The sequence below is a fragment of the Pogona vitticeps genome, chromosome 1 (genome assembly GCF_051106095.1).
Source record: "Pogona vitticeps strain Pit_001003342236 chromosome 1, PviZW2.1, whole genome shotgun sequence".
Classification (NCBI taxonomy): Eukaryota; Metazoa; Chordata; class Lepidosauria; order Squamata; family Agamidae; genus Pogona; species Pogona vitticeps.
In genome coordinates this window covers 39,332,976-39,346,002 of record NC_135783.1, presented here as the reverse complement: position 1 = coordinate 39,346,002, position 13,027 = coordinate 39,332,976, and the positions used below count along the sequence as shown (strand labels likewise).

The 13,027-nt window shown below is 40.1% G+C and overlaps 1 protein-coding gene across 1 annotated transcript in view; it reads right to left on the bottom strand.

Moving 5' to 3' along the window:
• The window catches only part of CAPN13 (calpain 13), a 109,542-nt gene that overhangs the window by 20,984 nt on the left and 75,531 nt on the right, over nucleotides 1-13,027 (bottom strand). The window contains exons 13-15 of the mRNA XM_078382916.1: nucleotides 8,570-8,632; nucleotides 5,454-5,511; nucleotides 3,971-4,044 (exon numbers count right to left, since the gene is read on the bottom strand). Coding sequence (XP_078239042.1) covers nucleotides 3,971-4,044; nucleotides 5,454-5,511; nucleotides 8,570-8,632 — 195 coding nt within the window. The remainder of the gene's footprint in view (nucleotides 1-3,970; nucleotides 4,045-5,453; nucleotides 5,512-8,569; nucleotides 8,633-13,027) is intronic.

Here is a 13,027-nt window from a genome sequence, read left to right as displayed (position 1 = left end):
ATTCAACCCCCAAGTGACATTCAATCTTAGTACTTAGTACAACATCCTTTTACAGTTATAACAGCTTTTAAACGTGAAGCACAGCTTGACACAAGTGACTTGCAGCGATCTACGGGTATCTTCGCCCATTCTTCATGGGCAAAAGCCTCCAGTTCAGTCAAATTCTTAGGCTTGCGCACTGCAACTGCTTTCTTTAAGTCCCACCAGAGGTTCTCAATCGGATTTAAGTCTGGTGACTGCGATGGCCACTCCAAAATGTTCCAGCTTTTCCTCTGCAACCATGCTCTAGTGGACTTGGAGGTATGCTTGGGATCATTGTCCTGTTGAAAGGTCCAACGTCTCCCAAGCCTCAGGTGTGTGACGGACTGCATCACATTTTCATCCAATATCTCCTGGTACTGAAGAGAATTCATGGTACCTTGTACACGCTGAAGCTTCCCTGTACCTGCAGAAGCAAAACAGCCCCAAAGCATTATTGACCCTCCGCCATGCTTCATAGTAGGCAAGGTGTTCTTTTCGTCATATGCCTTGTTCTTCCTCCTCCAAACATAGCGTTGATCCATGGGCCCAAACAGTTCTAATTTTGTTTCATCAGTCCACAGAACACTATCCCACGACTTTTGTGGTTTGCCCACATGACTTTTGGCATACTGCAGTCGACTCTTCTTATTCTTGGGAGACAACAAGGGGGTGCGCCTGGGGGTTCTGGCATGGAGACCTTCATTACACAATGTGCGCCTTATTGTCTGAGCTGAAACTTCTATACCCACATCTGACAAATCTTTTTTCAGTTCCTCAGCAGTCACACGGGGACTTTTCACCACTCTACGCTTTAGGTAGCGCACAGCAGTCGAAGTCAGCATCTTCTTTCTTCCACGACCAGGTAGCATTTCAACAGTGCCCTTTGCCTTGAATTTGCGAATGATGCTTCCTATGGTGTCTCTTGGTATGTTTAACTTCTTTGAAATCTTCTTATAGCCATTGCCCTTCCTGTGAAGACAAATCACCTCTTCTCTTGTCTTCCTGGACCATTCTCTTGACTTCACCATGTTTGTAACCACACCAGTAAATGTCTAGAAGGAGCTGAGTATCACAGTCCTTTTAAAGCTGCCTAATTGGTGCTTATTATGCTTGATTGGTGCTCGGTGACATCCACAGGTGTTTTCAATACCTGATCGAAAACACCTGAATGAACCTCTCTTCTTCAGAGTGGTAGTCTTTAAGGGGTTGAATAATTGTGGCAATGAAGAAACCACAAAAGAAACATTTACTACTGCATTATATAAACAATTGATGTTATTTTAGTTGCATTTGGTTCTTTAAAACGTCCTTGTAGGATTTCATTCTGAATACAATTCCAAATGTACACTATAGTCCCTAAACCCCTTTACAGCATTGGGGGTTGAATAATTTTGAACACAACTGTATGTTGGAGAAAAACCAAACATGGGAGAGGGAGGTCAAGCTGTGGGGAAGAGAAAAAGGAGGAGGAAGAAATATAACTAATAAAAATAATATCTCCTACCTGAGGTGGTGTGATACATGTTGACAAGTCTCCAACATGGGTGAGCACTGAAAAATGTGAACCGCAGTTCTCCCTTGACCCATATCAATGTAAAAATGGCTGACCTATGTCTGAACCTGTTATTAGAAGAACATGTAATTTGGCGAAAAATAGGAATGGCTGGGGACCACTGATAGCTAGTACAGTACAAAGGCTTACTCAGTACAGTTGTGAGCACCTCACAACTGTACTGAGTAAGCCAACCAGCACTCACATGCTTGAAAGGATATTGTCAGCCTGCTCACTTTCATCACCACCTCATGATGACTATCGATAATGGTTGGTATTATCTTGTACTCTTGATCGCACCTCAATGGCAGCCCCTGTTTCTTACAAGTGAACTTTTTTACCTGTCTTTGCCAGAGAGGACAAAAACAAATTACATGAGGCACGTGGTTCTTAACTCTTTAGTTAACAAAACTTTCATTCTTAGTTAGCAGATACAGGCCTGGTTTCTGTCTCTCAGAGAGAAATGGAGTACAGGAGGGGTCACCAAGAGTCAGGAAAACACCAAGAATGAGGAATTTTCTGAGTAGTCATCACCACACCCTAGGCCTGGTGCATGCATACACTTGTTTGCATATAACACATCATCATTGTTTAAAGCTGCCTCTTCCACATTCAGTATAGCCACAATGACATCCAAACTCCAGTAGGGGAAGAAGATATAGAATCATAGATTCATGAAGTTGGAAGTGGGCTAAATGACCATCAAGTCCAACCCACTGCTCAGTGCAGGAATACAGAAGAAGGAAATGAGGCATGCAAGTGAATGCAGATTAGCATAGACACCAGATTTTGTAAACTATGACACAGGTTGAAAGATAACTGGATGAGTGAAACCCATCTTTATCAAACCACTAAAATCTCAGTCTACCTTTTGACCCCTGCAATCACATTCTGTATTGGAGATCTTGAGGTGAAAGGAAAACAGAAAAGCCCGCCTCTCCCTGCAAATAATCTTAGCCTCATGTTGAGGCCAGTTGAACAATACTGCAAGACCTGAAGGCTAGATTGTTCTTGTGATTTTCATGATCTAATGAAGTCATCGCTAACACTTGTTTTTGGATTTTGCACAAGGACCACACAGCTGTTTTCCTCAGAGGGCTTTTTTGGATGAAAGAAAGATCTTTGGAATAAAACCAGAATCCTTGGATGAATTGTGACTGCATCAGTTCTCTTCTGCACATACATAGATAATGCTTCCCTGAAGATATCAAGGCATTTTTAGTAAAAGGGTTTTTTCCTTAGAAAGGGGAGACAAAAATCTGCAAGAAAATGGAAGGGTTACCAGTCATAATTTATTCATTAATTGGCAATGTTAGGGTTAATTTTGTTAATCACTTCAACATCTACTAACAACTCTGTATTGTTAGTGAAGCCTTGTTCACAGTGTCTAGATACTGGTTCCCAGCTTTGGATCCCCAGATGTTCTTGGACCAAAAAGTCCCATAAGCCTAGCCATGCTGGCCAAGATTTCCAAGAGTTGTAGTCTAAGAACATCTGGAGACCCAAGTTTCGGAAACCACTAGTCTAGTTAGAAGAAGCATGGAAATAGCTTGTGAGATGGCCAAGGTTCTCACCCCAGATCCCATGAAAAAAAATCCAAAATCTCTGAAAAGTGTTTCTAAAAATATATATTAGGCTGAGTAAAGGCAGCCTACCTGTTCAGCTTATGGTCAAATGAGATAAAACAAGAAGGGGACTGTCCAAGAAGTGGTATGAATTAGTGGACTTGTCCACAAGAGCTCACGTTAAAATATAGCAGTTAGTTTTCGAAGTGGCACAATGTATTTTGTCTTTTCAATTTTTTAAATTTTGTTTTGTTTTTGCCCGACATAGATAAAACATGGGTAATCTCTGCAAGGGGACATGGTATATCTTGAGGTGATAAAGGAGATTTGGAGGCCTAGCATTCGTTTTTCTCACTTCACCTAATTTCCAAATTAGCTTGTTCTATTGGATGACTGGACACTCAGTGCCTCATTTGCAGCCCTGATGGCTAGGCATGCCATTCTTTGGAAATCCACTCGCTAAGCAGCTTCTGATTGTGAGCTCAGCTTCTTATGAAGGTCGACCCTTTTTCTAAGCCTACCTTTGGAGAGGTTATTGGATGGAAGTGTTGAAAGAAGCATCATGTGCATGGTAGGTAGGCTCTGGGAGCAAGAGGTCTGCAATAAAGGAATTATTGTTATCCTCTTCCCCTTTCACTTGATATCTAACAGAAAGAAAGGCCCTCAGAGGGGAAGAGTATGGTAATTTATAGATTCCCTGCCTAAGTTTAGGGCTGATCTTTTGGCAAATATTTACTCACAAGGCTCCTGCAATGGGAAGCTCAGCACGGTCATAACTCAAAGCAAGGCAGGACGGCATAAGGAAGGTTTATTGCATTTGCTGAAAAGATACATCCATCAGAGCTAAAAGGCTCTTGCTTGAATCGAAGCTGAATCCATCTCTGTTCCCCAGACTGGCCATTAGATCTATAAATGGATAAATCAGAAAGCAACATGCACAAAGAATAAGGAGGTTAGCAGGATAGAGTGGTGAAACGGTTTCTTGTTCAACAGGGGATTTTAGAGTACAATAGCTTTTCGCTCTTTTCAAAGTTTGGGAATAATTTTTCAAATTAACCCCTTACCATGAATATGTTAAAAATATTTAAAGCAGAAGTTAAAAATCATTATTTTAATGGTTAAGCGAAAACTAGTCTTAATGGATTCAATTATTATTAACAATTTATGTTATTTAAATTCTTTACTTTTGGAGATAATTGGGGGGGCATCTTTGAGCCATTGTTATTATTTTTAATTGGTTTCCTACAATTTAAAGTAACACATTACTCCCATATTATTGAGTAACACAATAAATTCATTCTTTTTATTGTGTTGAAAATAATGAAGATAACAAAGTGATTTCTAAATTAATATTCATATGGATAAATTAGCTGTAATGGGTTGGAAGGCACCTATGAGGTCACTGAGTTTCTAATGCTACCGTAGTTGCATCATGCTTCATATTTTACCAAGTACCCAATGGAAGAATAAGGGGGGAAAAACACAGTGCACATTTTTGAAAGATGTGGGGATTAATATGTGCTTGGGATAAGTATTTTGAATCCATACACAAGTATGAAGCTCCATGAGAAAAGGCTGAAATGATCCAATTAGTATAGTATAATGCCTGAAAATAGTTTAGTGTTCTTACTTTCTGTTTCTGAAGAATCTTAATTGAAATTATTAGTCTTTTACTCTGCTAGCTGTTGAAGGAAACTGTATCTGTGGGCATATGTGCCCCCCTTCAAAAAGCCCTCATTAGGAAAAAAATATTTTCATGGGAACTTCCCCGTAGTTCCACAGAATAGCTCCAATTCCCAGTTCAGCTGCTTTTTTTTTTTTAAACATGCTTAAGCAATTTAAACACAGTGCTGGTCATGTTAAAATATCAGCAGTTGCATCCATGCATGGAAATGTACAGTCTGTCTGCCAAGAACCACTTCTTTTTAGCTGGGATCCTAGATTGGAAGCCAGACCAGTTGAGAAAAGAGCACCTCAGGGAAGGAATTGCAGAGAGGAACATGGCAGATATGGGACCATTCAGTGCAGAGCTTTTAAAAATCCTGTCTTCGGACTATCACTCCCAAAATCCATACCTAGCATGAGTAGTGGAGGTGCAAAATGCAAAAAATATACAGAATTTTTCATATTTATAGTGCCCACTAAGCATATATATTCCCCAAGGTCTGGTTTATTACTTCAAACTGGAGCCCTCGACCGTTTACATTAAATTACATTTACATAAGTCAGCTATCATTTCTCTTGCACAATACAAAATCTTGTTATTATTAAGTAACTTATCAGGATAGGTGTTGGTCTTGAATAACCAACTTTACCTTTCAGGACAACTTCATTCAGGATCCTCTGCAGTTGGAAGGCATTCAGCTGGGAGCTCTAACAGAAAACATAAGAGAAGTGCTTAAAATACTATGATCCACTGGGGACCTGTCTTGTTGATGGGTCTACTGAAATGAATGTCTGTCTGCTCTGTGGCATTTGAACTCATCTTCCATTTATTGATATGTCTCATACAGGAAATTATTCCAAATAAATTGTGCTCTGCTTATTTCTTGCATTGGCATGGCTTACATTAGCTCTCACCTCCCTGTCTATGTAAATAATTTCTATTTCCATTAGTTCATTCAGGGCTTTTTGGCTTGCAAGCAACGTTCCACCTAAGTTTCTGTCCCACTGTGTGGGAGCCTTTAAGCTGTGTGTGTGTGTGTATGTGTGGGGTGGACAGGGCATCATTCAAAAAGGAGAATTAAACAAGCCAGCTGCTGCTTGCCCATGTGCAACCCTGATGGACCTCTGGGCAAGTGTGCATGCATGCAGCTTAGAGGGAACATTGCTTGGTGCTGCTTCCCACTAGTGCTGTAAAGACCTTAGAAATCTTCTAATGACAATCCACTAATGACAGTTAGAGACCACTAGGTGGCAATCATTTTGCATGATTCTTGAAAGCTACTACACTTAAAAGCTTAGGGACCATTTTCCTCTGCTTAAAATTACTGCCTTAATTAAATGTGTTTAATTACTAAATTACTCTTGATTGTTCAGTGTATAGAAATAATCCACAACAATGAACATGCACACTGTTTATTTGAATTGCTTCATTTCATATGCATCAGACATCCCTAGATTTCACCATTGAGGCTAAGGATATTCGTGGGAGGTTGTGGTCATTAAGTGAATCTTCACCATTTGCATTTTTATAGAGTGTGAGTAACCTTTTTGCTACTCACAGCAGCACACATGGCAGGGGCAGTCATGTGGTCAGGAGATACAGGTAGATGAATAACTCATCTTCATTATTTCTTTATTAAGTAGAATAAGCAGGTAACAATTGAATTATATACTAACTATATTTAAAAGGATGAGGAGCTGGAATATATTCCAGAGTTGAAACAGATTGTGAGGAGACAATGCAGATAATGTTGACTATTGTATCATACAGATGTACCCTGTTTCCCCGAAAATAAGACCTAACCTGAAAATAAGCCCTAGTATGGTTTTTCAGGATGCTCGCAATACAAGCCCTACCCCAAAAATAAGCCCCACCATTGTACAGCAACCAGAAGATGACATGACTGTGATATAAAACATCCCCTGAAAATGAGCCCTAATGCATTTTTGGAGCAAAAATTAGTATAAGACCCTGTCTTGTTATATTTAATGAACTAGAAAAGAAATGTATATATAAAAGTATAGTTTAATGAAACTCAAATTCAGTTACTCTCTAGTGCCTTTGAAAGAAGCCAATTTACAGTTACTGCAGTTTCACTGGTTTGCTAAGTTTTTCAAAAATGTTTTTAAAATGCCACAGAGTCTGAAGATGTGGCAAAAGCACTGACCCTAGATAGCATAAGGGGCTAAATTTGTGGGTAAATTATTTTTAAAATAATCGGTAGAGGGACCACATTCTGTTCACACAAGTGTTTTAGAAGTATGCTAGGGTGGGGAAGGTTGAAAGAAACTGAATCCTGAGGGGGCACTGAGAAACAGGAGGGACGTGTCAATGTGCTTGGGGTAATTCTAAAGCTTGCAGAAGTACATACATGGGGGTAGAGCCTAGGAGAAGACAAGAATCTCAAGGTAGCTCCATGAGGACTGAGCAGGTATGTAATATTGAATGGCATCTGGAAAATCAAAATTGAAAATTGGGCTGGGGAATGAAGTGCCCTATTTGAACTCTTTATATTTTAGAGGTAGAGGAGTTCAGCATGAAAGCAGGCCCTACATCATGTGCTGGAACATGATCCCTTTCTGGTTAAATGTTCACCAGGGAGAGTTGTGGTTGTTGGTCATGGTCACAGTAGTGGGGATATTCTGTAGAACCTTGCCTTCTCTTTCAGGGTGTGTTCACAAGAACTCTCCTTACTCTCTTGCATTCATGCTCAGTTGCTTTCTCTGTTTGTTAGAGGATCTGGGAGGTCAGCGAAGAGTTTTTGAGATGTATACTTGAGATCTCATTTACAGTGAATGTCTGAAAAGTGCTAAATGTTGACATGCATGCTTAGTGGTCCAGGGGGTACAGCAGGCATTTGAACTCCCATCCTCTGACTCCATACCCAGGCACACCAACCCACTGAGCCACATCAGCAAAATCAACTTGAAATCGACTTTATTTTTCCTTTTTGCATATCCGGCAGCAGCTTCCCAGATGCTGTTAAGAACAAGATGATGACACTTTCTGCCCTAGTCTTCTGGCATGCACAGATAGAATAACTTGGAGTGGCAGCAGCTGTGTTGTGACTTTGCTGCAGTGCCATAAAACCGTGGTGTAAAAAAGCTCAGGATCTGGCACTCTGCCCCTCCAGTTTGGAGTTGCCAGACTTATGAGCCATGTCAGATCTTCCTGCCTTGCCCTTCATGCTCCCAGAAACAAACCTTGTGCATTATTCGCAGTAGGCAGCGTCATTTTCACCTTTTATGCATTGATATAACTATTAGCAGTGAGAGGTCTATTGTGCAGAGGCTGTTGGCAGCAATTTTTCTCTTGACTAAGTCGAGTCCTTTATAACAGTTTATTAAGCCATTAAGAGCATCTCCTACGAACACATGAAGCTCGGCTCAGAAAGAATGGGAATCAATTACCCAAACATTTACCGATGTCTACTTTCCAACCCAGCAAGTGCAAACAGGAAGTAATTTTGATCAGAGTAGGATATGATATACATACATGCATAACTATGTAGTCAAGGGTTACTTCTAATTGCTTGTTTAAAGAACACCTTTCTCCTCGCAAGAAAACAGTCCTGTGGGCTCTATTATATTCTGGCTGCATTTCGTACTCTATTTGTTAAGAGTAGCTGAGAAATCAATAGAGTTTTTGAGATGTACACTTGAGATTTGCATTTCTGAAACCTGGATTAAGAACTTGATCGGAAATTTTAATTTCCCAGTTCCACAGGCTGTGCTGATGCACACAAACGCTTTTCATTCAGCATACCTGATTAGCGTATCTAAGGAAGACGGTTTCATAGGAGTTGTCTTGATTCCACATAGATGCATCCTGTATCAAGGAAAGCATGCATGTACAAAAATCATGCACAAAAATAAGTCAGCATAGACAACATCTCCACATCCTCATCCTCATCATCCTCGTTCACATATCCTTTAGATATATCTCACACTTAACAGGTGGCAGTATTCGTGAATTTAAAAAAAGCATATTCATATATTGGAAGTCTAACAGTGTGAAGAAACACAATACAACAGAAACCTATTATCTAATCCCCAGTTATTCATGTTTATTATCTGAATTCACTAAATTCCACACTGTGGTCTTTTGCTAATGCAGGCAAATATGAGCTTCATTCTTGTACATTGAAACTTCAGAACAACAAAAAGGTGGGGGGGCATTTGGATGTGTAGACTCTAGGGTGCAGAGATAATGAAGGCTGCACTGTCATAGCAAATAAGCAAAGAGCAACAAAGAGAAACGTTATTTTATGAAGTCTTTGCGGACAGAGCAAGGCTTCAAAAGTGATTTTAGCAAATGCCTCAAGGATGAGTGCAATTGACAGCCATTCACTGAGAAAATGTGCCAGGTTTATGGAGCAAAACAAAGGTGAAAATAGACAAAGAAAACAGGACTGGAAACTATTGAAGTTCAGGGCAATCCTATGCTCACACTATCCCAACAGAAAGGCTTTAGCATTTGGTTAAAGCCTTACTCTCCGGACAGCACAAAGGACAGCCGAATGCCACAAAGAAAAAAAAAGGAGGAGGAGGAGGAATTGCAGACAGATCATCCTTAATAAACTGGCAGAATAACTAAAGGGAATGAGTCACAAATAAGCCACAGGCAATGTTGAGGAGAAGCACACTGGAAGGCTATTCTGTGACCTTTCAGTTCACAGCTGCAGTTCATTGTTCTTCTCAATAGCAGAAATCTACACTGGTTCTAGACCTTGCACAAGAAATCTCCATCCCAACAAGGGTGTGAGCAGATGATGAGGAAGAATCATGTCTGACCATACTAGAAAGAGTAGATTGGTTGGGAGTAACCTCCTTGAAGGCACCCCTTCTGTCCATGGAGGAATCACTCCAGCCCCGACCCCAAAATTAGTAGCCCTATTGATAGACCAAAAACATCCAGCTTTGGCATAGATCAGGATAGGGCTGGTTATCAGTCTCACAGATATTATGTGAATGCCAAGAAATAGTTTGTACTGGACTGTGTCACAAGGGGTCCAAAATGCAAGCTATTTCTCTGTCCGCTTACACCCTGGTTCTCCCATGCCCTGGTGAATAGCAATGGCGGGAATCTGTGGCCTTCCAGATGTTGTTGAGATAAAATTTCTGTCAGCCTTAGCCACTACAACCAGTAGTAAGGGGTGACAGGAGTTGCAAACCATCAAGTGAAGGTTAAATATTACTCATCACTCATGTATTGGATTGTCCTGCCTGGAAGTTGTAGAAGACATGCCAAAGTCTTCCTAGGTATACAACAGGAGTGCCCTGCAAGTTGTATACAGCTTTCAGGGGCCTTGTGGCCCCATAACACCCCCAAAGAGGCTTTAGAATATAATGAGGTTCCCCAATCCCACACCCTCCATTTTTTAATGCTTGGCCTCTAGACCAGTAATTCTCAACCTTGGGTTCCCAGATGTTCTTGGATTAAAACTCCCAGAAGCCTTCACCACTAGCTGTGATTTCTGGGAGTTTTAGTCCCAGAACACTGGGGTCCACTACTCTAGAGAATGCAAGGGAGATTTTCAGTGAAAAAACAAATTTTTTGTAGGAAAATCAATTGGGGAATTGTGGTTTTAAGGGTGGCACTTCAAGATGGAGTTAGGTGCATGTTCAGCCCTGGAGTTGTGCAGAATGCCCAGCCCTTGTCAAGACCCTTATCTGGTTTAATTTACTTCCTTTATATTTCTAAATTGGCACATGGACATAGTCTCAACTGAGCAGACACACTGAGAACTCACCTCTTAGTGAAACTGTATTCGCAAAGGCTTTCACAGCCGGGATCTAATGGTTGTTGGATTTTCGGGCTCTTTGGCTGTGTTCTGAAGGTTGTTCTTCCTGATTTTTCGCCATTCTCTATGTCCAGACAGAGTTCCTACTCCAGTCCTCTGAAGATGCTGGCCACAGTGACTGGTGAAATGTCAGGAAGAACAACCTTCAGAACACAGCCTAAGAGCCCGAAAAACCCACAGCAACTCTTAGTGAAACTCTTGTGTGATAATTTAGTTATTCTCATGTGACTGCCTTTCACATGGCCAGTTCACAATTCAATTTATATTCACTGCATTGCACTTATATAACATTTTAGCAACTTTTGAAGTTATATTCTTGGTCCTCTTCTTACCAGGGGCCTTGACTACATCTTTTGTGCAGAGGTAGAGAGAGGGCAAGATCTTGCAAAGCTGATAGTTTTGGGGTTCACTTGCTAACTAATTGTGCTGGAGATACTAATTAGTTCCAGAAACCAATCAGTTACTCTTCCTGGTACTTGTAAGAACTTGAAACAGTTTAAGCCATTATCCTTTGAGGACTATGATGTTTTGTTCAAGACAGATCAGGGAGCTATAAGGCAATGAGAAACAATTTTAACAATATGGTTCCCTGAGGTGCCCTTACTAGCGAAATTACAAGCACGAGATAGCCAAAGTTAAGCATGTGATATCCAGTGATTTCAAGAAGCATAATTGGAATATTTTTCTCCCATTGAAGGCAATGGCACTTAAACTGTTCTTGACTTTTGCCAGATTCTACTGTGTGGAAGAGTTTTCAACCCAGGTCCATTCTGAATGTGCCTATAAAACACTATAAGTCAAAATAGTTTTTCAAAAACTATGAAAATATAGTTTAATATTCACCTGTTGATTTTAACAAGCCATTTAACTACACTCTATCTCACAGTATGAGGCTCTAATACTTTCAGAGATGGTAAAAATATTTCACGTTACCTGGTAGGAATTTGGAGTGGTCTTTTGCCATTTTACCTTTAAATGGCATAAATCTGCGAGAAGACCCTGCCTTCAGTCATTAAATTTTCTAGAGTAATCCAATATTTGAAAGGGAAAAAAGAGAGGGGAAGTGCACTAATTGCTCCATCATAGTTACTGAGTGCTACACAGGGAACTTCACATTATATAGCTAGTCATTCTGTCTCATTTGATTGAGTAGAAAAACAGTACATGATTTTTCTCTCTTTTTCTTCTTCTACCTTTTTCCCCTCCCTCCTCTCCTCTTCTTTTGTCCCTTCTTTTCCTCCATCCACTCTGAGATTATTTGGTGCCATCTGTTTTTTTAAGGGTTATTGCTATCGGTTTTCATACTTCAATTTTTGTTTTTGTTTTCTATTTTACAAGTTGTAACCCGCCCAGAGTAGTGCTGTGACACTAATGGGAGCGGGATACAAATTGAATGAATGAATGAATGAATGAATGAATGAATGAATGAATGAATGAATAAATAAATAAATAAATAAATAAATAAATAAATAAATAAATAAATAAATAAAAAGACACCATTGTGGAAGAAATCCAACATTTTTATACTGCTAAATTAGCAAAATTCAGCAATAAAAAAAATCAATTTACTGCAAATATTTATAGCACCTTGCCTTCAGTAAATTTTCGGTACAGCTTACGTAATCAAATTTTAAAATACAATTAAAAAACCAAAGAACAATGACAACAAAAGGTATAAAATACAGCAATGTAGCTTTGATTGGATTAAAAGCACAGCGGATAGGAACCAGGCAAGTCTTTGTGAAAGAGCAGTCCAAAACTGGGGTGCCATCATGAAGAAGTCCCTACTAACCATCATATGCTGTTGCCTAGAGGAGAACCTTACAAACCTGGTGCTCATATAAGCGAACGTGGAGAAAAGGGATCTCAGACCATAAATAAATAAAAGTGCAAACACTTTGAATTGAGTACAGAAACAGCCAGGAGCCAAGGCAGGATCTAGTGTGATCTAGCCAAGGCAGTGTGACCTACCAAATCACTGCCTTGTTTCTGTGCCTTGAAGATGTGCAGAAAGCCAGCATATAATAGCTCAGGCATCCAGAACTTCATATTTATAAGGTTTCACCCAAACTTGTTCCAAGGATCAGTATTCAACAATGTCTGAGTCCCAGGATATGCAAAGCAATGTTGGCAGACATGAGTCAAATGTCATTTCCTTACCACGGTGCATCCTTATTTATTTATTAAAGAAAATGGACTGGCCAGAGTGGGTGCGGTAAGAAACTACTGGAACCCATTCATTGGGTCTAGAATGAAATAAGATAGGTAGCCTCTCCTTTGCTGTATCAGAAATAGACAAGACATGCTAACCCTGTTGGCATTCTTTTACCACACAGCTATGACAAAATGGAGGCTTGTCTGACCTTGCCCATTATCTTGTTCTCTCAGGGAATAGGTAAAATAATAAGAGCAGGTTCAGG